At 37.3% G+C, this 25,921-nt stretch overlaps 1 protein-coding gene across 3 annotated transcripts in view; it reads right to left on the reverse strand.

Annotated features, from left to right (window-relative positions):
• TRIM55 (tripartite motif containing 55) overlaps window positions 1-25,613 on the reverse strand; it is a 72,198-nt gene extending 46,585 nt beyond the window's left edge. The window contains exons 1-4 of one of the 3 annotated variants that reach the window (XM_012541286.2): window positions 25,113-25,608; window positions 24,094-24,266; window positions 14,020-14,185; window positions 8,991-9,086 (exon numbers count right to left, since the gene is read on the reverse strand). In XM_012541286.2, coding sequence (XP_012396740.1) covers window positions 8,991-9,086; window positions 14,020-14,185; window positions 24,094-24,266; window positions 25,113-25,280 — 603 coding nt within the window. In that variant the 5' untranslated portion in view covers window positions 25,281-25,608. Of the gene's footprint in view, window positions 1-8,990; window positions 9,087-14,019; window positions 14,186-24,093; window positions 24,267-25,112 lie in introns of all 3 variants that reach the window. The other 2 variants (XM_031946332.1, XM_031946333.1) reach the window with 2 other exon arrangements.
• Window positions 25,614-25,921: the final 308 nt, after the last annotated feature.

Raw genomic sequence — 25,921 nt, forward strand, 5'->3', positions numbered from 1 at the left:
TAGAAAACCTGATTTTTCCTTAGGATAGTATTTCAACACAGACTTCAATTCATCCTATGACAGTAGGTATAAAAGGCAACAGAAGGGAGTTGGACTATTAATATTATTCCTCCCAAAGGGAAGTATATAAATAAACCAAATATATTTGTTTCTCTTGAATATTGAAAAGAAGCTGTTTACAAGTTGAATCACAAATATTTGATGAGAAGCTTATCTTATCTCTGAAAAAAATGACAGCTTTTTAAGAAATTCTAATAATTCTGTCATAGCTCTAAATATTTCTGGAATCCATTTCTGGGAAATTGTCTTTAGTGCTAGTTTTATAATAATAATTATAGCTAGCATTTATATAGCACCTTAAGATTTGTGAAGCACTTTATAAATATTATTTCATTTGATTCTAACAACAACTCTGGGAGGTTGGTGCTGCTATTATCCCCATTTTACAGATGAGAAAACTGAGGGAAACAAAGGTTAAATGACTTATCCAGAGTCACATAGCTAGTAAGTGTCTAAGGCTTGAATTGAACTTAGATCTTTATGACTTCAGGACCACTGCTCTATCTACTTGCTGTGGTTTATGAACCACATTAACCATTTTTAAACATAGTAAGATAATAGAAAAAAATGTATTCTTTGACTTACATGAAAAAATCTGTTCTTGTATTAACTCTTATAGTAAAAATGTATATTCATTCATGCAGAGTAACTTTTGTTTTGAGAATCAATTTCCTTACATGGCTAAAACATTTAAAAAGTGATTTTTTTAAACCAAAGTTTTTCTACATGACATTCTACACTTTGATATTTAAAAATATGTATCCCCTCCAATAAAACACACTATACCCCATCCATGCCAACCTATTTACATGACTACTGTTGATGTAGTGTCATGATTCCTTCACAGGCAAGTGTACCCAACTTTCTCAGAGGTGTCGACCAGAACTCTTGACATAGTGTGATGTCAGTGGAGCATGCAGGATACCTATTGGTTACCCATACTCCTCTAACTAAATGACTAGGATCACTTCTTTTTTCAATGAAACATCTCCGTATGGCTTATGGTAGTGTAGAGGTTTGATAGTCTGGGGCCCTGAATTTGAGGTTGGAAGGACCAAAGGAGGGTCCTAGGAGAAAGAGGTGGCTCCTTTAGCTGGTACCCAAAATTCCCCAGTGAATACCCACACACATACATACAATCCACTCATAAACTTTCCCACAGTAGAAAAATCAGTGTGGTATAATCAATAGAGAACTAGCCTTTGGGCCAGGAAATCATGAATTCAAGTATTACCTGTTACATACCGGTAAAGTGACCCTTAGCAAGGGTCAACTGCTTGAGACAACTCTCTAAGATTTAGAATTGCAACAAAGGTACTGATTAGCACTAGAAGTGGGGGTTTCCTAGACAGATGAAATCACAGCTTCAGTCTCTATTCCTTAAGGAAAAATTTTCCTACCAATGTTTTCCTTATTACTTTTCATCTTATTTTAGTCTCATAATAATTTTGTGCTTATGGGGGAGGAGAAACTATGGTGTGATTTTCTCTGGACAGTTTCCCCTGCCAAGCCCACCTCACAAGGACAACCCAGAATAACATTAATCAGTGCCATAATTAGACAAGTGCAACTAATGATCTCCAGAGAATGGTTAGATCAAGGTCCAAAGAAATAAGACCAGAAGACTTTAGCTGAGAAATGTATCCACCCTGCACTAGAGGATTCTCTTTTTCCCATCCCTAAGGGATGCTCGGCCAATCAGAGAAGAGAAATTTGCAATAACAACATCCCCACCTCTTTTATGCTTTCTCTTCTCACCTCTGCCTTCTGGCTTCCTTTAAGTACCAATTAAAATGCCATCTTCTACAGGAAACCTTTCCAAAGGTCTCTTATTTTAGATTTTCCCTCTCTTAATTATTTCCTGTTTATCCTTTATGTAGCTTGTTTGTACATATTTGTATTTTGGTTGTCTCCCCTATTAGATTTTGAGTTCCTTGAAGGCAATTATTTTTTCCTCTTCTTTTTTGTATATGTATGACCCCAGGGCATATGGTAGGTGCTTAATAAATGTTTATTGACACCCCCACACCATAAAGAAGCCAGGTACATCTTAAAGAAGTGCTCCCAAGTAGGTGGAGAGAGACAGAGAATGGAAATCACAATACCACTGCCCACAGTGCAACTTTGGCCTCTGAATAAAGAAAAGATAGATCAGGAGATATGAAACTTTCTTAAGTTCATATGCTCAGATGGGATTTAGTCCCAATATTCATGGCCTGATAACTAAAGGGATTGACTCCTGTGTAGGATTATCCACCTACAATCCCCAAACTTTATCCCCCCAAAAAGTCACCTTGAGAATGTCAAAATACTAGGAGACACCCTGTTTTCCAGAGTTAAGCAAGCAAGCTGTGCTCTAGGCTTGCCATACCAAAAGTCCCTTGCGCTAACCTTCTCTGTTGCTATTGTTTCTCCCTTCTGTTGCTACAGAAGACAGCTTAATTATCCAATCACAAATATATAAATCAAGATTCGGCCCTGTTGGCTCCTGTTCCCCTGCCCAACGGGACTGCTACATGTGTCTAGATCTCCTTCTTGCTTGCAAGCCATTTCCCTCACTTTGAAATTAAGCCTCTGTTTGAATCCTGACTCTCCTGTTCTGTTCGGCTCCAGCCATCCACAGGTTAGAGGCCAGTTCAGTCCAGTTAACAAGGATGACAGTTGACAGAGGTTCATCTCCCACAATTCCCCAATGTCGTACTCTTGGGAGATCAGAGAGTGATGAAGTATCCTTAGCCATCACTCAATCCCTCTCCTGACTCTAGGCAAATCATTTTAAACTCTAGGAAGAATAGTCTTTAAAACCTTCAAAGAAGGAGTTCTATATTCTTTGTAATTTTTTCTTATCTTTTTTAAAATAACTTTTTATTGACAGAACCCATGCCAGGGTAATTTTTTACAACATTATCCCTTGCACTCACTTCTGTTCCGATTTTTCCCCTCCCTCCCTCCACCCCCTCCCCCAGATGGCAAGCAGTCCTATACATGTTAAATAGGTTACAGTATATCTTAGATTCTTTGTAATTTTTTTAAAATTCTTAGTAAATTCTGATAACACTATTACATGAATAGATTGCTCTGCTGAAGTAATTTATTATTGGCATAGAATCTCAGAACTGGAAGAGTCCTGGAGGTCACCAAGTACACATTATACCGAACAAGAATTATCTCTTACAAAATCCTTGGCAAGTAGTTACTGAACTTGAGGTCCTTCAGTGACAGGAAATCCCACAAGACAGCCCATTTTTGCACAGCCCTAATTATTAAGGAGTCTTTCCAAACAAAATCGGCCTCTTTCTCAACTCCATCCATTATTCCCAATTTCACCATAAGAAAGTTTTCATTCTAGTTAATCTAAATTCCTGAACAAAACTCAAACTTGTTCTTCCCTGGAACAGAAAATAACTAACTGTTCTCTATCCCTCTTATGACTTTTTTTTTCATTAGCTAGAAAACTGTCTTTTTTTCCCAGTTCCCCTCAGTCTTCCTCGTATTTCTGACCTAACCTAAGTCAGTTTTCTTATCCTTTTCTAGAAAAGCTATATTTCCCCAAATTTCACTATTTTGATTATTCTCCTCTAGACTTCTCATGTCTTTTCATATTTGGATCTGCAATTTATCCATTAGTGCTGGCTTTTTAAAATTCCTTCATGCCTTCCCATCTTATAAAATTCTTTTCTATTTCCTTCTGTAAATCTTTTATAGAAGCAAGGCATTCAATATGCTAAACCAAAGGCATCAAATAAATGGCCAATGGCCATATGCAACCCCTGACATTCCTCAGAGTGGCCCAAATCAGATTAAAGTATAATTGGAAAATATTCACTTAATTTTTAAATTATACTTTAAAAAATTTTTTCCACTTACTAGTATTTTATTTTTTTCTAATTACATGTAAATATAGCTTTCAATATTAATTTTATAAGATTTTAATTTCCATTTTTCTCTCCTTCACTCCCTAATGTGGTAAACAATCTGATAGAGGTTATACATATATACTCCTATTAAACATATTCCCACATTAGTCATACTGTTAAAAAAAAAAAAAAAAAAAGAATCGGCACAAAAGGGAAAAACTGAGAAAGATAAAGCAAAAAAATTGAAAATAGTATTCTTCAATATGCATTCAGACTCCATAGCTCTTTCTCTGAATATGGATAGCATTTTCCATTATCAGTCTTTTGGAATTGTTTTAGATCATTGTATTGCTGAGAAAAGCAAAGTCTATGAAAGAGCACAATGTTGCTTTCCTGTGTGCAATGTCCTTCTGGTTCTGCTCACTTCACTCAGCAAAAGTTCATGTTCATTTTTTATGGAACAATATTTTTCCATAGTATTCATATACCATAATTTGTTCAGCCATTCCCTGAAGGGAATGATGGGCATCCCCTTGATTCGCCAAAGAGAGCTTATAAATATTTTTTGTATGTCGGTCCTTTTTCCTTTTTTGTGATTTCTTTGGGATGCAGAGCCAGTAGTGGTATTGCTGGATCAAAGGGCATGCACAGTTTTATAGCCTTTGGGCAGAGTTCCAAATTACTCTCCAGAATAATTGGATCAGTTCACAATTCTACCAATAATACATTAGTGTCCCAATTTTCTCACATCCTTTCCAATATTTATCATTTTCCTTTTTCTGTCATATTAGTCAATCTAATAGATATGAGTATACCTCAGATATACCTCAGAATTGTTTCAATTTTCATCTTTCTACTCAATAGTGATTTAGAGCATATTTTTATTTGACTATAGATAACTTTAATTTCACCTGAAAACTTCCTGTTCATATCCTTTGACCATTTATCAATTGGGAAATGACTTGTATTTTTATACATTTGACTCAGTTCTCTATATATTTTAGAAATGAAGCTTTTATCAGAAATACTGCCTATAAAAATTATTTCCCAGCTTTCTGTTTCCTTTCTAACCTTGGTTGCATTGGCTTTGTTTGTACATTACCTTTTTAATTAAATGGAATAAAAATGATCCATTTTGCATTTCATAATGCTCTCCATCTTCTGTCTGATTACAAAGTCTTCCCTTCTCAATAGATCTGACAGGTAAACTATTCCCTGCTCTCCTAATTTGCTTATGGTATTAGGAAATAGTTAACAAAATAAATTACATTTTAAAACTAAATCATTATATTCCTCAGAGGTTCTTATGTACAGACTAGTAGACCCCCTTTCTATTTGAGTTGGGGGTTACTGTGTTAGGGAACTTCCTTTAATACTTTCAATGTATTGAGGATAACACTATAGTATGGCATATTTAAAGGACAGTGCCCTAAAAGGAATGCTTCAATTAAATCTTGATCAATTAAATAAATCAATCAAACCTATATGGTTTATACCTAATTATATATTGCACTATTATTCTTTCCAACCAATAAGCATTTATTAAATAATTAAATTATAAATTAAATTATTAAATTATATACTTATAATTATTAAATTACAAAATTAAAATATAAATTAAATATTATTAACTTATCAGAGGCAACTAGGTGATTCAGTGAATAGAAGACTCAGCTTCCTGAGGTCAAAATCTGACCTCAGCCACTTACTAGCTGGGTGACTCTAGGCAAGGCACTTAACCCTGTTTCCTTAATTCTGCATCTATAAAAGAAGCTAGAGAAGGAAATGGTAAACCACTCCAGTAGCTTTGCCAACAAAATGTCAAATGAGGTCACAGAGAGTTAGATGTGACTGAAAAATGACTGAACTATGTATCAGACAGTGCTGGCACTAGAAATATAAATGCAAAAAAAAAAAGACAGCCCCTAATCCCTAGGAAATTTACATTCTCTCAGTACTATTTTTATCTTTAAATTATATTACTAAAGTGCCAACTCATATTTCCTGTGATCTGGAGTCTGCTATAGACTTTGAGACTTTTCTTCTAGCTTTGTACAAAAATTACAAATTTCCATTTGGTCTTCATTCAAGTAAGTAAGGAAATTATTTGAATCCCAATTGACTTTAGATCACTATAAGAACAGGAATGGAGGCAATAGAAAGAATTAATTCTCCATGATGTATGGACAATGAAATAAAATGTTTGTAACCCAAGTAGTAATTCAATCAATTTAAGAATCAAAACTCAGGCAAGTCATTATAACTGCCTGGACTTGAGTTTCCTTATTCTAAAAATTAAGGGAATTGGACTAGATAGCCTCAGATCTTCCAACTTAGAACTTTAGATCAATATCCTTTGATTTGAATACTTTGGCCCTGATCCTATTCTCTAAAACAAGATTAAGGCAAAAATATCTACTATAAAATTTATTTTTAAATTCCATATTTTTACATTTATACGATACAGGTTCAAGTTGGATAGGACCTTAAAAGCTACCTAGTAGAGCATGTGCTGAGAAATGATTAACAACTATTTTGAAAAAAGAGAAAGAGAAAAGGATTCAGGACACATTTTTAAGTTTAATGTGCATTATTAACATTTTCTCCATCAGTTTTAAAATCCAAGCAATCAACAAAACAATAAATCAAGACCTGATTTATAGTGTTTACAGATTTCCAAGGTATAAATGTTCACATTGAAATTTTAATGATTGCCTCTTGGGAGTCTGTGAGAACTGGCTTCAAGCATAGCACTGCATCTATTTCAAACTCATTAGACAGATGAAAAAACTGAGACCTGGAGAGGTTAGGTGATTTGTTCAAGACCATATAGGTAAGTGGTAGGTTTGACATTTGAAGGCAGGGTCTATGATTCCAGATTCAACCTCTGAAATTCAACATTCTTTTCAGTGTGCTCCACTCCCCTACAATCTTCCCTTCAAGTATCCAAATAATAACATAATTTACAATTGGTTCTGAAAAGCAATGAACTTTCCAAGTATTTCTTTTACTAAGAGCTTCCAGAAATGTGAGCAAAACAGTCAGATTGCCTACAAAAGACATGGCTTCTGGGCTGAGTCAAACAGAATGTCCCCTCTTCTTCTTTCCATAGTCAAATTGTCCAGGATCAGAGTATATTGCTTAAGCCTATACTAGACACTTTCAAATATCCAGTGATTCTGAAAACTATTAATCTAACTTTTAAAATCTTTTAATGGAATGGAAGAATGGAAGAGCCTTCAAAATACTTAAACAGACCTCAAAGAAGTCAAAATCATGTAGGAATATAATGAGGCACATAACATTCCTATATCCTATCCATTACTAGAATTATATTGAATATGCTCTCAGTGAGCCCATTGACTATGCATTGTCTTAATTTTTCAGGAATTATCATTCCCAAAAGATAATGAGGAGGAAGAAGGGAGAGGAAGAGGGGAAAAGAAAGGGAGAAGTAAAGAAAGGGGAAGAATGTTTCCTCTTCTCATTTCCATACAAATTATTCAGACTCAGAGTATATTGTTTAGGCTCATATAACAGAGTTTCAAATATGAAGGGATTTTGTAAAGCATTAATTATTAATCTTTAAATACAGTTAAAATTTTCAGTTTTAATTTTCTGGAGTTCTCATTATCAAAGATGAAGGAGAGAAAGAGGAAAAGAGAGGGGAGGGGAGAAAGAAAGGAAATGGAAGAGGGAGAAGAGAGTAGAAGAGAGAAAAAGAGAGGAAGTAAGATGAAAAGGTGGGAGCTAGAAAGAGGAGAAGAGAGAAGAAGAATGGGAGAAGGAAGAAGAAGAAGAGAAGGAAATAGTGGAGAAGGAGAAAAGGAAAAGGAATAGGAGGAGGAGGAATAAAAGGAGAAGGAGGAGTGAGGTTTGTTTATAGAAGCCAAAATTTCACAGCACATCACTACAGGTGGAAAAAATTTCATGCCTAACCAGATATCTACTAAAACATGAACTCATGATCTGGTGGCTAGAATTATGCGTTAGAAATTCACTCTCTTTCATGGACTGAGATGTCAAAGTCCCATATTATAGTTACAAACCTCAAATATCTTGCAAATTCACACAATAGACTATACTGGAACTGGAGTGTTTTAAAATGCTGTCCAAAATTACATGAATGTAACACTGATGCATAATTTTTTAAATTTAATATATGTACATGTATAAAATGCAGCCTTTTGCCAGAATGGAGGGAAAAGCCGTTAAAATACATAAATAGACCTCAAAGAAGAAATCAAAATTATGTGGGAACATAAAGAGGCACATAGCATTCCCATCATCCTATTTGCTACTAGAATTATACTGAATATATATGCTCTCAGTGAGCCCACTGAAGATGTATTTACATCTTAATACATTTTTCAACCACAAAAAGTCATTTTATCTATCTGCAATAGAATGCAGAATAAATAAATATAAGAGAATAATAACAGCATAATAACTTATCCCAGGACTATTTCTACCTCAACTCCACTAAATAAGAAGAAAACAATCTTCTATAATAATAATAATAATAATAACAACTTATATTTGTCTAGTGCATTACAGTTTGCAAAAATCTTTCCTACAATAACTCTGTGGTGTAAGCAGTGTAAAGATTATGATCCCATTTTACAGAAAAGGAATTGAAGCACAAGAGACCTTATTTAACATACTCTAACAAATCACAGTTGAGAATTAGAATCCCAAATCCAGTGTTTCTTCCACCTGACTATTTGTATACTCAATTCAGTCATCTATTGTGTTCTGTTGAAAATTATTCCCTCCCATCTAATTTCTCCATTTAGGCTGACCAAAAAACACCAAATATTGAGCACAAACAACAGTTGCAGGAAACATAGCGAATTTTGCCTCTCAAGTTATCCCAGAGAACTGACTAATCCTTTCTTCTCTCCCCATTTGGTACATCTTTCAGAAATGTGGAAGGAGGAAAAGGAGGTGGAGGTAGGGGGTTTGAGAAAAGTGTCCATCATCAGATAGCAAGCAGGGTTGCTGAGCAGCCAACCTCACCTTGGAAGTTTCCCATGCTGGTTGTGGACAAAGGCAGGGAATCTCAAGACTTACCTCTACAGTTCTGCAAGTCTCTTCCAGCTGACTGATTATTCCTTGGACTCGGTCATTGCTTCCCACAAGGACTGCAATACCATCACTGAGCTCCGTCTGGGGAGAGAGACAACAGTGATTGATTCCAGTATAATGTCACTGACCCCTATCCCATGCTTGATGTTCAGGTGGGGCGTGAAACAGGAGCCTGGCATAGAGATGCTAGATGCACACACAAGTGCATCAGTATGGCTTGCTTTCTATCCCTAAGGAGAGTAAAAAAGGTTCCATAGGAGCTTCCTGAAGATGGATAGCTCCTCCTCCTATTTGCTGCAAGTATTTAGATGGCCTGGTGGATAGAGCACCGGCCTGGAATCAGGAAGTAGCTGTTCAGTTGGGTCTGACTCTAGTGATACCATTTTGGGTTTTCTTGGCAAATACTGGAGTGTTTTGCCATTTTCTTCTCCAATTTGTTTTAACAGATGAGGAAACTGAGGCAAACACAGTTAAGTGATTAGACCATAATGTTACTAATGAGACCAGATTTTAACTCATGAAGGTGAGTCTTCCTGATTCCATTTCATCACTCGGTTGTTCCAAGGAGGGAAGGAGGGAGGAAGGGAATAAAAAAAGGAGGGAGGGAGGGAGGGAGGGAGAGAGGGGGGGAGGGAGGGAGAGAGGGAGGGAGGGAGGGAGGAAGGAAGGAAGGAAGGAAGGAAGGAAGGAAGGAAGGAAGGAAGGAAGGAAGGAAGGAGGAAGGAAGAAGGGAGGGAAGTAAAGAAAGGGGAAAGAAAGGGAGGAAGGGAAGGAAGGAATAAAGAGAAAGAGAAAGAAGGGAAGAAGGAAGGAAGGAAGAGAAGGAGGGAAGGATGTTAAGAAAGAGGGGAGAGAGGGAGGGAAAGAAGGAATGAAGAGAGGGAGGAAAGAAGGGAAGAAGGAAAGAAGAAAAGAGGGAAGGAGGGAAGGAAGGAAAGAAGGAGGGAAGAAAGGAAGGAAGGAAGTAGGAAAGAAGAAAGGAGGGAAAGAGGGAAGGAGGGAGAGAGGAAGGACAGAGAGAGATAGAGGGAGGGAGAAAAGAAATTTAATCAGGAGGCAATCTCTATCTCCATTGTTCAATTATAAGCAATCTGTCTTTCATAATTACTCATATAGCCTAGTTATTTTTAATCTTCCAGGATGAGACCATTTTTTAGAGTGAGTAGTAAAGAGGATTCTTTTATATTCCTACTCATGAAGTCAGTGGTCTGGTTAGAACATACTGAGAAATATTTTGCGATCGAGATCAGTTGGTTAGAGAAAGGTATGAATAAGGACATGGCCAAATCTTCCCATGGTCTAGTTAACCATTTTCTGACTGATGGTCCAAGTCTAGGCAGACACATCATCAGTGGGGATTGCCTGATCACAAGGAGGGAGCCCTGAACAAGAGTAAAGAACATTCATGCTCCTGAGGAAATCAAATCCTAATGATGGTTATTTTTATACAGTAGTATCTTCCACATTGCAACTTTCACAGGTCTATATAAGAAATTAAATAAAAATTCGGGTGGGGGGGCAGTTTTACAGAAGCCACAGATGATATACAAAGGCCAACAGATGACAGAGCCTATGATCAAATACTTAACCCAAATTTTACAATAAGGCATTATAAACACCCCATAAAAGAAAATAAAAAATTCAGACTTCTGTGGTACAAAGGGAGGGCCAAAAAATTTAATGGAGATTTTCCAACTGTACTCCTAACCCTAGTAATGTGGAAGGGATCACTGTACAATATACAATTGTGAAGCTAACAAAAGTCACACTTTTAGAAAGGAAAGGGACAAGAAAATATCTGTGAGGTGTGGTACAGCGAATAAATGCCAAATACATGGATACACAAAGACCTGAATGTGAGTCTTGCCTCTGACCCATACAAGCTGTGTTACCTCTCAGAGCACCAAGTACCTCTCTGAGACAATAAATCCCAGAGGAGTTGCTGAGATCATTAAAGAGTTAATATGCAATAGTAGAATCCTGGGGAGTGGAGTCAGAAGAAAAGGCCGGATTTGGGATGAATTAAATCTCATTTTTCATGATGCCTGGGTGACTCTTAGCAAGTGATTTTCAGTTTCCTACCCTATAAAATGAGACTAAATGATTCTCCATCTTCTAACTAGCATTTTCCCTAACTGTCCCCCAGGCCTGGAATTCTCTCCCCCCTCATCTCTGCCTCTTGGTTTCCTTTAAATCTCTGCTAGAAATCCCACCTTTTGCAGGGAACCTCTCCATAGACTTCTTATTTCCAGTGCCTTCCCTCTTTTTGATCACTTCCTACTTATCCTATATGTAGGTTGTCTGTACATAGTTACCTGATGTTGTTTTCTCTATTAGATTGTAAATTCCTTGAGGGCAGGAATTTTTTTTTTTTTTTTTTTTTTTTTTTTTTTTTTTTTTTTTTTTTTTTTTTTTTTTTTTTTTTGCCTTTGTTTACCCATGCTTAGCAGTTCTTGGCATATAGTAGGCAAAAAATACTTGTTGACTAAACTTTATCTACAATTCTAAAAATACTGACTTATTTACCTAGTTCAGTTGTTGGGCAATAGAACTCAGGAAAAAAGTTGTTTTTAAAAAAAAATTCATAATGATTTAGGCATAAATTACCAATTTGAAACTGTGGTGTTACTCCTGAAATAGGTTTGTGTAGTGCTGTTAGTCTGGTTCTGAAATAGCTTTGTCTTTCAAATTCTGTTTTCCTTTCTGACCTGGTATATAAGAAAGCCATGCTTCAGAGATAGAATAAAAATCTAGTTTTAGCACTAGCTATATTTATACAGCATTTGTTGTATCTCATTTCTCAGGACTGGATTCCCAAGAGCAGGTCAGAATTCACAGGTTCTGGTCTTGTCTCTACCATTAATGGATTGATAAAATCATAGATCTAAAGCTAAGGAGAATGTCAGAGGTCATCTTAATCCAACACCTTCATTTTACAAATAAGGAAACTGAGACCCACCAAGACAAAATGACTTTTCCAAGAGTCCCCCAAGTCCTCAGACTCCAAATCCAGCACTCTTATTTTATACAAACCACCTTGGGTAAACCTTGGGTTAACCTGGGTCTCAGTTTTCTTATCTATCCTATGAGGGAACCCCTCCAGCCCCAAATTCCATGATTCCATGATTAGTCACGAAAGGGGCAACATTCCTAATGGACTAACCTTGGAGTCAAAAAAAACTTGCCTCTGACACATATATGAGTCAATGACCATAGACAACGTGTGGGCAAATGACCAAGTCTACTGATAAATCCTTAAACTTCCCAATGCTCTGGGCAACTCACTGAGATGCTAAACCAGTGGTATCATACCCAAATAAGAATCACTGGCTACTAAATTGTGCATAAGGATCTCTGAAGCCTGCATATCAGCTTAGAATACTGCATACTGAGATTATATATATATATATGTTCTTTCTATTATATTTTTATCATATTATGTATTTCCCAATTACATTTTAATGTTTCTGGTGTCTCAGAGAATGTTTCCTACGGGCTTCGTATTTGACAGCTCTGCTCTAAATTACAGAGGACCTGCTGAGTTTATTAAAGAGGCAAGTTTGGGATTCAGTGTCTCATATGAAACTCATATTGTTCTATGGGAACCAGCACCTGGACTCATACCTGGTACCTACCGTACCCTCATACCCAATGAGGAAAGACTGAGGGGCCAGAGCTACTTCTAGACCCTTAGGGACTGTTATCTGATCTACTATACACCCAACGTAAAAGCTCACTTCATAGGCTTCAGGCTCTGGGTCTTTCCACTTGCCCTACAGCTGAGTATTGTCTGCTATGAAACCTGGACGGTATGTATACCTGCGCCATGTCAGGAAACTGAATTGCTTCCATTTGAATTGTCTTAGGGAGATTCTGAAGATCACCTGGCAGGATATTGAGGGCCTTTCTTGAACTACAGTTCCAAGCCTTTCAACTCTACTGAAGAGAGCACAATTCTTGGGCTGGCCACCTTGTTCAAATGCCAAATGAACACTTACCAAAAAGACTACTTTATGGAGAATTCACATAAGGCAAGTACTCACAAAGTGGTCAGGAAAACTGATGCACGGATACTCTTGAGATCTTTCTCAAGAACTTGAGAATTGATTGTATGACATGGGAGACACAGGACCGCCCTCCATGGCGTGCCCTCAACAGAGAAAGTGCTGTGCTTTATGAGCACAGCAGAAATGAGTTAGCTCAGAAGACCCGTGAGGGATGTGCAAAGCTAAAGAAGCCAGCCCACATGTCCATAGGGACTATTTGTGTCTAATCTGTGGTAGGGCATTCTGAACTCGTATTGGTCTGAGCAACCACAGTCAGACACACTGAAATTCGACATAATGATAACATTTTGGTCCTCTTTGAGGATGAAGAATAACCACCATAGCTGATATTATGTATTGTCTTCCCCAAATGTGAATTTCTGGAGAGAAGAAATTGTCTTGTATTTTTTCCCTTTGTATCACCAGAATTTAGCACAGTGATAGATTAAACAGCAGTTCTTTAGTTAATACTTTTTCATTCATTCATTTTTTCTAGCCTCTCATCATTTCAGAAATCAAGCTAGTGAGGGCCTGAGACATCAACCCAATTCCCAGATAGTAAGCAGTAGAGCCAGAATCTGAACCCAAGTCTTTGTGCTGCTACACCAAAGAGCCTTTTGAAGAAGGGAAAGCATCTTTCCCTGTGGCTGAAATAACACACACACCTGGAGGAGAGCAGAAATACCTCTTTTTTATTTTTCTTTCCTCATTGTTTGCCCTGAAGGAGAGCTTGGTTTTCCCAGCTGTGAAGCAATTAGTTCCTAGAAACTTCCTAGCCTGGGTAACTACATCAAGCTATCTCAAGCAGCCCTCAGGAAACTTGGCCCATAGCAAAGCCCACACCTGCCCAGCTTCCTGAACCTGCTTTCTTTCATGGTCCTCCTGACCTGCACTAGTGGGCAGTAGAAGGTACAAGGTGAAGTTACAATGGGTAGAGATGAGATGGAACCAAGGATGTCCTCACTTACTTTCTGCCTCTGGAAAACATGCGTAAGGGGAGCCACCTGACAGTCTTTGTGAGCCCCAAAGACTTTGCACATGGAGCAGGTAGGTACTTCACAGTTCAGACAGTAAATGTTGATTCGTTCATCTTCATGCTCTTCACACATGGGCTGCTCTGACTTCCTTTCTGGCCTGTGAAAGAAACATTCAAAATAAATATGCTCTCGATTTCCACTTTGCCGGGGATAAATCGGGACAATGCGGATAGGTTAGCCCCACCTGTCTGCATATTTCTTAGACTTGTCATTAGTATTGTATCTTCTAGGTGCCAAATGCTTTACAAATATTATCTCACTTGAGCATTACAGTAGATGTTATGGTTATCTCCAATGTACACTTTAGGAAACGAGAGACTAATTTTCCCCCGAATCATAATTAGTAAGTGTCTGAAGTAGAATTTGAACTCAGGCCTTCCTACTTCCAAGGTCAGTGCTCTATCCATCTATACTACCAAACTCAGGAATATTCTAGAGTCCTTTTTATAGTTGCAGAGCACTTTCCCACTGATTTCCTTCCAGAATTACTTACCTTATTGTGGAAAGTGCTAAGAAAAAGAAGTCAATAAATTAATAAAGATTTAAGTTCCTAATATATGCAAATCCTCTTCTAAGTGCTGAGGATATAAAAAGAGGCAAAAGACAACATATATATATACACATATATATATTAAAAGTCATATACAGGATAAATGGGAAATAATTAATAAGAAAGAAGTCAACAAATTAATAAAGATTTATTAAGTTCATAATATATGCAAACCCTGTTCTAAGTGCTGAGGATACAAAAAGAGGCAAAAAACAATAAATAAACATATATTTTAAAAGTCATATACAGGATAAATGGAAAATAATTAACAGAGAGAAGGCACTAAAAATTAAGAGGATTTAGCAAAGTCAGCATTGTGAGTTTTGATTCCTTGTTTCTTAAGTAGTTTTTTTAAAATTTTATTTATTCTTTTTTCCTCTCACTTCCTCCTCCCAATGAACCAAAAAAAAAAAAAAAAAAAAGCAAAAGAAAATTATCATAATCCATATAGTTAAGTGAAGCCAATTCTATTATTGTCCACGTCCAAAACTGTGTGTCTTTTAATTTATCACCTCTATGGCAAGAGGTGGGGAGCCTACTTTTTCTCTTCAGTTCTCTGGAATCACAGTTAGTTATTGCATTAATAAAAATGGAACCTTTCCTGATCCCCAGTCTCTTGCCTCTTTTCAGGCACTTTCTTAGCTGAGCGACCTGGGATAATCTATCTTGACTGATTTCTTTATCAGTAAAGAGAGAATAACAAAAACATGTACCTCACAGGGAGGCTGTGAGGATTTAATGAGATAATCTATGGTCCTATGTAAAAAGTCTTGGAAATTGCTAAGTGCCATATTAATGCCAATTAACACCATCATCCTTATCAGCCCCAGACTTCAGTTTAGCCAACAATTTTAGAAACAAAGGTTTTCCTAAGATTGCTGGCAGACAGACACTTTTTTTGATTGAAGTCCTACTGTGCTATTTCATTAAGGTACAGTGACCTTGGGCTTCCAAGCCCATGACAACAAAAGACAAATTCCAAATCTGGAAAGGCTTGAAGGAAGGGCTTAGTAATGACCTGTGTGTTTGTCATCAAATGACTTGTCCAACTAAGTCTGGAGAGGTTCATCACCAGGAGATCGGCTACCAGATGATGATGGATCTAGTCAAGAATGGAGGGCTTATAATCTGGTGCTATGGAGGGGAATATGGCTGCAAGTAAAATTGTGGATCTTTGGGTGGAAGGGAATAAGCATTTATTAAGCAACTACTATGTGCAAGGTATTATGCTAAGTGTTTTACAAATATTATCTCATTTGAACATTCCCAATAACCCCGGGATTTAGGTGCTCATATTAGCCCCAATATACAATTGAGGAAACTAAGGTAGACAGAGGTGACTTTCCCAGCATCACTTAAGAAGCTGAAGCTGGATCTGAACTCAGGTCTTCCTGCTTCCAGTTTCAGAATTCTATCCAACATGCCACTTAGCTGCCTCCTGGCTTTTGGAAGTATCAGAGTAAGATGGCAGGTAATGAATTTATATGTTATGACTCTGCTTCCTGATGAAGACACTCAACAACAATGTAATAACTAAAAGACTAGGAGCCCAAGTGGAAAAGGATCAATGAGCATTACACCTCTATAATTACTTCTATAATTATTTCTCCTCTCCTCTATTTTCTGCTCTCTCCTCTATTCTCATCTCTCTCCTTTCTTCTCTTCTTTTCTCTCTTTTCTCCTCTTCTCTCATCTCTCTCATTTCTTCTATTCTCTCTTTTCTCCTCTTCCCTCCTCTATTTTCTTCTTTCTCCTCTCTTCTATTTCTTCTCTTTTTTCTCCTCTTCCTCTCCTATTCTCTTCTCTTCTCCTTTTTGTTTGAATTCCATTAGTATAAGGGGTTCCTGTGAAGAAGCCTTTCTGTCCCTACAGAAGAGCCACTTTTCTTTGACTTACAGATTCAGGAAACTGCCTAGGAGTACTAAGTCTTTGAGTCTCAGTTATTTCATCTATAAAATGGAACACTACTTACTTCTCAGAAGATGTTGTGAAGCTCAAATAGGTGATATTTGTAACCACAGAATTCCAATGAAGACAAATTACTATTATTATGGCTTGTTGTTATTCAGTCATGTCCAATTTTTTTTGACCCTATATGGGATTTTCTAGGCAGAGTGCTTTGCCTTTTCTTTCTCCATTGGATTTAGGCAAATAGGGGATAAGTGACTTGTCTAGGGTCACATAGTGAGTGTCAGGTCTTCTTGGCTCCAGACCAGGCACTTTATTCACTGACCTACTGAATCTCATTATTATTATTTTGTTGTTGCTGTTGTTACTGATTCCCATATGAAATTATAGGAATATAAATACAGAAAAAAGCTTAGAATTTCCTGATTAAATGCTTGTCAAGCACTTCCAAACCAAAATCCCAAAAAAAGGGATTCCCCAAAGTAGAGATAAGCATGACAATTTCTGTGAGTTGTCTTCATTTGGCTTTCAAAGCAGTCCTTCTACTGGCTGTTCAAAGGCAAAGGCAAAAGCAGCAAGAAGGACATGGGATGGAACTACCTATAAGTAACCTTGAAATTAAACCTAAGAGAGATGGGCACATTCACCTTTAGGCAACAGCATAAAGTAGCATGTTCTTATTATCTTTATCTACTTCCTGACCCTCTCTTTTCCTTCCCTAAGAAAGTAACTGCCAAAGGTGGGGAAATGATTGAAACAGAAGAAAGGTCAAATAAATGAGGCAATGCTCCTGTGAGCCATTGATCTCCAAAGAACATTTACTTGGAAGAGCTTGGAAAGCTAGAGGTTCAGTGGATAGAATAATGGGACTGAATTCAGGAAGACCTGAATTCAAATCAACACTTGCTAGCTGTGTGACTCTGGGAAAACCATTTAGCCTTTGTATGCCTCAGTTTCCCCATGTGTAAAATGGGGAAAATACTCTCACAAAGTTGTTGAAATAATGCTCGTAAAGTGTTTAGCACAATGCCTGACACATAGTAGGCACTTAATAAATGCTTATACTTTGCTTTACAATCTTAAGATCTAGATGCAGCGATGATATTAATTGCTGACATTTAGATAATAGCTTACAATAGATCACTTGAAGGTCTATAAACAGATTTACCTACTCTACGTCATTCAATCCTTATCATACCTTTTTTTTTTTGCTGAGGCAATTTGGGGTAAGTGACTTGCCCAAGGTCTCACACAACTAGGAAGTGTTAAGAGTCCAAGGCTGGATTTGAATGCAGATCCTCCTGACTCTATCCATGACCCATTTTTCAGATGAGTAAATGGAGGTTCAGAGAATTAAAGTGATTTGATCAAAGTTACCCAGATATCAGCATCAGAACTTCAATTCAAATTCCACAACAATAAATTCAGTGCTTTTCTCACTGAACCCCAGTTGTCTGTTTAGCTCAATCAGTAATTAATAACTGCCCTCTGGGATTTTCTTTTCTTTCCTTTTCCTCTCCTGACATTTATAAAGTACTTTTACATACATCACTTCATTAGAACTTCACATACTCATGAAGGGAGCAACTATTATTATCATTATCCTCATTTTACAGATGAGGAAGCTTGAATTTCAGAAACATTAACTATTCTATGATCAAATAACAAATTAGCCAAAAGAAGATTCAAATCTACTTCTCTTCTGAAATCACTCCAAAGTCTGACACTGTCTCTACTATGTTACATCAATGCATTTCTTGCAAAATTTCCAGCATTTTGATAATAAATATAAGTAGCTATATTTTTATGTGCAATTTGCCCTATTTAATTTAATTTAGGAAGGTACAATGAAAACTTTTCCCCTTATTACTGTTTTTAGTTGACCTTGGTGATATGGCACCATATAGCAGATTTTGTCTTTTCAAATAATACCATCTCCTTAGAATTAAATGCTTAGTAAATACTTTTTTTGATGATATGTTTAAATAAAACAAATAAAGTAGCATTGTACAAATGTGATGGCCCAGGGTAGTTTGACCCCAGAATGGAGACTGTAATAGTCTTAGCCACACTCACATGTTGTCAGGAAGATGGAAGTCCCCAGCTATTGAAGTGTTATGTTGCTAGTCCAAAAGATCACTTTGCCCTATTCCATGATTCTCTAGGCCCACCCATAGGTTTATTTGGGACTGGCTCCTAATCTGTAAAGAGTTCTATGCATAGTTTGGAGCTATTCTTATGTCCTGGGAAGAGCTGCTTGCACCTGGACTTTTGGAGGAGCCCAGAACTGACCCAGCCTTGAAGGGCCCCTGTGATGCTAACCTAGCACCAGGGTATATCATCTAAGGTGTTTCCTGAGCAGGTCCATTTTAACCCACAGAGGCAGTACTGTATGGTAGGAAGAGTATAAGTTTTGGGGCAAAGGACTTTGGATGAAATCCTTTTTCTGTGACTTACCTGTTAAGACCTTGGGCCATAACTCCCAGGTTCTGTTATGTCTTCAAAATGAAGGAGATGGACTAACTTTATTATTTATGTATATTCTAGGGTCCTACCAGTACCATTCAAAGGCTCAGAGGGTGCTGGTTGAGTTAGCCTGCTTTTCTGCAATTCATGAGAGTCATTCGTTATCAATCATCAGCATAGAGAGTAATTTTGGGTCTTGCTACCAGGGGTCCTCAAACTTTTTAAATAGGGGACCAGTTCACTGTCCCTCAGACTGTTGGAGGGCTGGACTATAGTAAAATCAAAAACTTTGTTTTGTGGGCCTTTAAATAAAGAGACTTCATAGCCCTGGGTGAGGGGGATAATTGTCCTCAGCTGCCGCATCAGGCCCATGGGGCCGTAGTTTGAGGACCCCTAGAAGCTACTCTATAAAGATACCTCAAAAGCAACTCTTTGAAAACAAAATGATAAAAAGAACTCAGTAAACAAATATATAATTCACCGACCTCAATGTAAAAGGTTCCTTCATTCCCCTTTCACAATTTATTTTCCTCCAAATTGTTATTCTTGGCCTTTTCTAGTAGAACTGCTTAGCTAAGATGAAACATCACCCTTACACATTAATGTTTTAGTCTCATGAATTTCTTACCTTTTCCTTAACCATGTAGATAATCAGATAATATTAATTATCTTAATTGACACTTAAAATTATTTTTTAAAGTGTCAAATTCCAAGGACTAGCTAGCATTAAAGATGAGGATTTCTTCTAACCCCAAAGATGGATCTCTTAAATGCCAGGTCAAAAGGGGACCAGAATTTCAAAAGCAAAACAGTTTCAGAACCAGACTAATTTCCCATCCAGCTATACTGCTCTGAATCTCGTCATCATTGCCTCCTTCTCTAGGTACCTTCCTGTCAGCCCCTGCTTTTCAGCTTCCATTTGTGTGCTGTTTTGTCCCATTAAATTATAAGCTCCTTGAGAGAGGGGCTATCTTGTCTTTTATTGTATCCTCAATGCTTGGCACAGGGTCTGACACAAAGCAGGTGCTTAATAAATGTTTATTAGTCCACTGAGTACATGTCAAGGTTGTAATTAATGCCTATTTAATTATTAATAACCTTGCCTCCCCTGGCCATATTATCTAAGAACAATAATGAGCAAATAATTTTGTCCCAGGTCTTCAAAATTACTTAATGCTCAGGTCCTGTCTCTGGCTGTGTGACCCTGGATAAGTCACTTAATTCCTTAATGCATGGGGTAAGTCTTTTACAAGTTTTTACATTAAAAACACTGCTCTCTTTTGACAGGTCTGTGACTTCACTGGAGGAGTTAACTCTGGAGACTAAATTTCTTTTACCAGTGTGGATCTACAACTAAAATTCAGTTACTTGTCTAGAGTCATACATACGGAATAAGTAAGAACTCAGTAAATGTTGGTTCAATCAAACTGAACTAAGTGATAATAACAACTTGCACTTTAATACTTTAAGGTTCACAAAGCACTTCTTTCACAATGAACCAGTTAGCACTGGTCTTGTTCTCCCTATTCTAAAAATGAGGAAACTAAGAAGTTATATATATTTAATGCTTATATAGAGAAACATATACATATGTAACACTTATATTTATATTAATATATATGTATAAGGAAATAGAACGTCCAGTCATGTTTATGTGTGTATATATGTATGTATATATAAAGAAATAGAATGACAAGTTATGTTTATGTATGTTTATATATGAATAAAAGTGCATAGAATACATACATATATATTTGTATATTTATATATAGTATATGTATATAGGCATATTTATATATGAAATTTCAATGGAAAATTCACTGGATCTGGGTTAGAAACATGGCTTTGCCATTTACTAGCAGTATGACCTCAGGCATGTCATTTAGGTTCTTCAGGCCTCAGTTTCCTTATTTGTAAAATGGAGGAATTGGAGTGAATTATCTCTGTTCTCCCTTCTATCTCTATATATTTGAAGATGGAAAGAGGAGATGATTTGAAAATATCTCTTCTACACTAATCTTTACTGCTTTTTAAAATAATGGCACCTGCTTCTGTTAGTTCAAAATCTTAAGAGTGAGGGCTGAAAGGCCCCAAGTATATGACACTTTTTAATTCAATTCCATCAACATTAATTATGTGCTTCCTTTGTGGCATGAACTGTCCTAAGGATACAGATCATTAAGATGAAAACTGAAGTTTCCTATAGTGAAGGAGTTTATAATTCTTTAGTATTTTCCTCCAAAACAGAGTATAATTAATAAGTCAATTCATTCTCAAGCAACACAATAGCATCAATGTCAAGTTTTGCAAAGCTTGGGGCCAAATAGATAACCCATAGGATGAGAAGTGAGATCGATCAAATTAAGTGGAATTTCATAGGGATAAAGCAAGTTCTATAGTTGGGTTCCAAAAGTCAACTTAAAAAAAAAAAAAGAAAAGAAACAAAGAAAGAAAAAGTAGAGCATGGAGGAGCCAGAGTAGGCTAAAGGTCCTAAGAAAAAAAGATCTTGAGATTTTAGATGACTACAACTTTAATGAGGTAACTCATAATTAGGAGAAATTAAATTGTCCCCTACCCAGCCCTGCTCTCCTACCCCCACCTCAGATATCACTGGGCCTGAAGTTGGAAATGCCTGAGTTCAAATCCATCCTCAGATATCAACTGGCTATATGACCCTGGAGAAGTTCCTTAATCTGTTTGCCTCAGTTTTCTCACCTGTAAGATAGGGATAATAATAGTACCTACCTCTTAGGTTTGTTGTAAAGCACTTACCATTTACCAGCACATGATAAGTACCAAATAAATATTAGCTATTGTTACTTGGTGACTTTTATTCCTTTTTTTCCTTTCCTCTAAAAGACTAAATGGACCCATATGTACAAAAATATTTTTAGCAGCTCTTTTCTGGTGACAAAAAATTGAAAATTGTGAGGATGCCCATCAAATAGGTAATGACTGAATAAGTTGTGGTATATGATTGTGATGGGCTACTACTGGGCTATAGGAAATGATGAGTAGGATGCTCTTAGAAAAACCTGGAAAGACTTATTTGAACTAATGCAAAGTGAAATGAGTAGACTCAGGAAAACACTGTAACCAGCCAATATTGTAAGATGATCAACAGTGAATGACTTAGCTAAGATCTATGAAAAAAATGCTATCTAGACTCAGAGGAAAAAAATTGATAGAGTCTGAATTAAGGTAAAAGCATACTTTTAAAACTTTATATTCTTGGGGGATTTTTTGGTCTATTTTCTTTTGCAACATGTTTAATATGGAAATGTTTTGCATAACTACACATATATAACCTAAATCAAATTACTTGTTTTCTCAAAGAGGGGGGAAGGCAGGAAAACAGGGAATTTGGAATTTAAAAAAATAGATTAAAATTTTTTTTACATGTCATTGGGGAAAAATGAAATACTAAATGAAAATTTAAAAATAAATAAATAGAAGATTAGATGGCCACTTGTTGAATAAGTTGTAGCATGAATTTTTATTCAGGTTAGATGAGATATCTCTGAAATACTTTCAGAAAAATAATGGAGATTCTATATGTTCACTAACTTCCTTTATTCTTTTCAGAGCAGTACCCACTCTCACCAGATAAGGCTAACATGGGAAAATATTTTTAAGAAATTTATTTTTGTGACTTCTTTGTAAGGTAATAACGCTTTCTCAAGGTTAAGGGAGTTTTTGTTCTCACATTGTTATCAATGTCTCCTGGAAAATGTTCCAATTTACCTGGCTATATTAAGAGCACTTTAAGGATCAACTTATTAAGACATACACAATCACACATTTAAGCCTTTAAAAATTAGTCTAGAGGGCTAGGGAGAGAAGTATGGAGAGAATCAGAACTCAGATGGCTAGAAAGAAGTTGATTAAGGATCTACAGGTTCCATTTCCTTTAAAGGGAAGTCCTTTAGGGAATTGGGTAGTTAAAAGAAAGTAGGGAACCAGATAGCCCTAATCATGACAGCAGACAGAGGCAGTGATAGAGTGGGGAAGGGTTTCTGGGTCAAACCTGGAGCTTCTGAAACTAGAGCCAGTAGCAGGAGAGGGTCAGGAATGGAGCAATTGAGGACTTCCCGGACTAACAGGAATTCTGGGACCAAAGTCTCCTGAACAAAGAAGAGAAGTTCCTAGACAAGGCATCATTTTTGGGCCAGACTTCATAGAAATAAAAGAGTTTCTGGAGAACACCAAGTTGCTGGACTAAGCAGAGAGGTTTTTATCTCAAGCAAGAGACAAATCTAAGGAACAACTAGGATCAAAGTTACATGTGGAGAATCAAACTAGGACTCTTCCCTTCATGGGAAGTACTAAAAATCATGTGGACACTCAGGGCCTAGGGGAAAAAGCAGGACTTTAACCATTCCAAGTGCTTCATTCTTGTGGAAGTGACTCAACCTATGGGTCCTATGAGAACAGTCCTCTGAGAATGGAAGAAGTCTGGCCTTCTGGACTAGTCTACTGGAGAGGACAGATCATGGGCTTGGGTTTGAGTCTGATGTTTTATGATTTTTTGGTCAGTTTAAACAATATCTGTCCTATAGTCAATGTATTTTGCACTTGCATACAAACTAGTACTTGAACATGAGTCAAATTCTGATTATCCAAGGGTTTATCATTGTTGAAGGCAAAACAAGACCATAGAGATTTCTCTGAGACCCAGAAATTGATCTTGGTGCTTGTAAATCCAAAGTTTCAGTCTGTGCCATCGATTACATATCTTTTTGAGTTGGTAAAGCAGAGGGCTGTATCCTATCAGCATGTAGAGTGTTGATATTGCTGTTCAGTTGTGCCCGATTATGTGACTCGGGGATTTTCTTGACAAAGATACTGGAGGGGTCTTCCATCTAATTCTCCAGTTTGTCTTCATTTTACGAATGAGGAACTGAGATAAATAGAAGATTGTCTGACCCAGAATCACATAGCTACTAAATAAATATCCGAGGCCAATATTTGAACTCAGATTTCCCAAATTCCAGGACCAGTGCTCTGTCCACTGTACCATCTTCCTGCCCACCCACAGAATAATCTTTGGATAAAAAGAAATGATGCATTGGACTGTTACCTGGTGGACTCCTGCTTGTATATGTCAATGATGTTCTCTACCAGCAAGTTCCTCTGAAGTCCATATACCCCATGTCTGTCCAGAACCACTTCATGCCTGCAGGAAGGGCACCTGAATCGACCACCTGATGCAACTGTAGTGCCTCCTCTCGTTGGCAAGTATGGATTTGAGGCCTGTTCTTGCCCAACAAAAAAAAAAATTCAATTATGACGCAGATAATTTTTCAGTCCTCCCAAGCCTAAATTTCCACTTTATAAATTGCTCAAACAACCTCAACTTAAAGTTCTAGTACATAATAGTACCTCAGGGACCCTCTAACATATAAAAGAACCAATATTAATCCAAACTATGGAATTATTTCTGGCATCAAAGTTTATTTCCTTACTTCATTATTTAAATGATGTTTAAGTTTACATCACAAACCTATGTGTATTTCTACCTAAATCTTTGTTTCTCTTCACAAAGACTTGTCAATTTGGTTACAAATATTAAGTCAAACAGTACTGATTTGGTGCTTATTATGTCCCAGGGACCACAGAACAGAGGCAGAGCTGTTATATGACTTGGGAGGGAGTAGGACTATAAACTGGCCAGAGGGCTTGGGCTTCCCAACCTAAGATATTCATATCCAAAAATCCCAAAGGGAAACTCAACTTTATCATAAAGAACAAAAAGCCTAACTACTAAAAGAGCTCAAAGCACTTAGGTAATTCCCCCAATGAGAAGTGCTCTATGTGGTAGATAATTCACTTAAAACTCTGAAAGATGGATTTATTTTCCTCCTTTCTAAGGGGTGCTGGCTCTTGGTTTTTGAAACAATACTCCATCTAGAAGTGGCAAAGGGGGTTACAAAACAGAAAACACTAATAACAAAAATGGACAAACTTGCTCTCCTGCCCCAGAACAAATTCAGCTGTGTGAAATTCCCAGCAGGATCTCGCCTCCAATGGAAGAGCTCACTTCTGGGCTGTTTCTTCTACTTCACATACCCTCCTCCCTGAAGAAGCAAACAAACCTACCTGGAAAATGTCGCTGGCGCACTTTCTACACAGGTTGTGCTGACATGGAAGAATCACCACAGGTTTTGTGAACATCTCCAAACAGATGGGACAGATAAGCTGCTTCTCCAGGGTGTCCATCGTCTGCTGTTCCTTGGAAAAAGACTTGTAATTTAGAGATGTACTCATCTCCTCGCCGGTCCTGGGGCATGCGGTGTCAGCGAAAGGGTGATCCAAATGGATGGAGGGGTAAATCTAAGAGCCGATTTCCTTGACAGAATTCCAAGGGTTATGTGCTCAAGTGTCCTTTAGGTTTCTTTGGCGAGAGGACATTGTTTCAAGCCAGGCTGATTCAGAGTGGGGGCTGAGGCTGTTTTTAGCAGCCCTTCATCACATGTTGTCAGGCCGGCTTGTCCATATATGCCAGTGACAGGGGATGGATTCAGACAGGTGATGGATCACAGAGACCAACATTCCTGGCCTGCTGAAGAAGGGAGGAGGCAGGAAGGAGAGTGACAGACTGGAAGAGAAGGGAAAGAGAAGCTGACAGTTGTCCCCAACAAAAGCAAGTATGAGGCACTGCCTAGTAATGAAATGAGTGGTTTGTGACTACTTGTTGAATGACTGAATAGTTGACCTTCCTGGAGTAGTACAATAAACACTGTTTGATGTGTCTCCCTTTCCAAAATGAAGTAAGAGAGTGGTCAAATGGCACATAATAATACTTTTTTTTTTTTCCCCTGAGGGAGGAGAATTTAACAAGAAAAAAAAAAAAAAAAGAAAAGAATCATTATAGTTTCATAATTGTGGTCATCTAAGACAGCCTGCTT

The sequence above is a fragment of the Sarcophilus harrisii genome, chromosome 1 (assembly GCF_902635505.1).
Source record: "Sarcophilus harrisii chromosome 1, mSarHar1.11, whole genome shotgun sequence".
NCBI classification, from domain to species: Eukaryota; Metazoa; Chordata; class Mammalia; order Dasyuromorphia; family Dasyuridae; genus Sarcophilus; species Sarcophilus harrisii.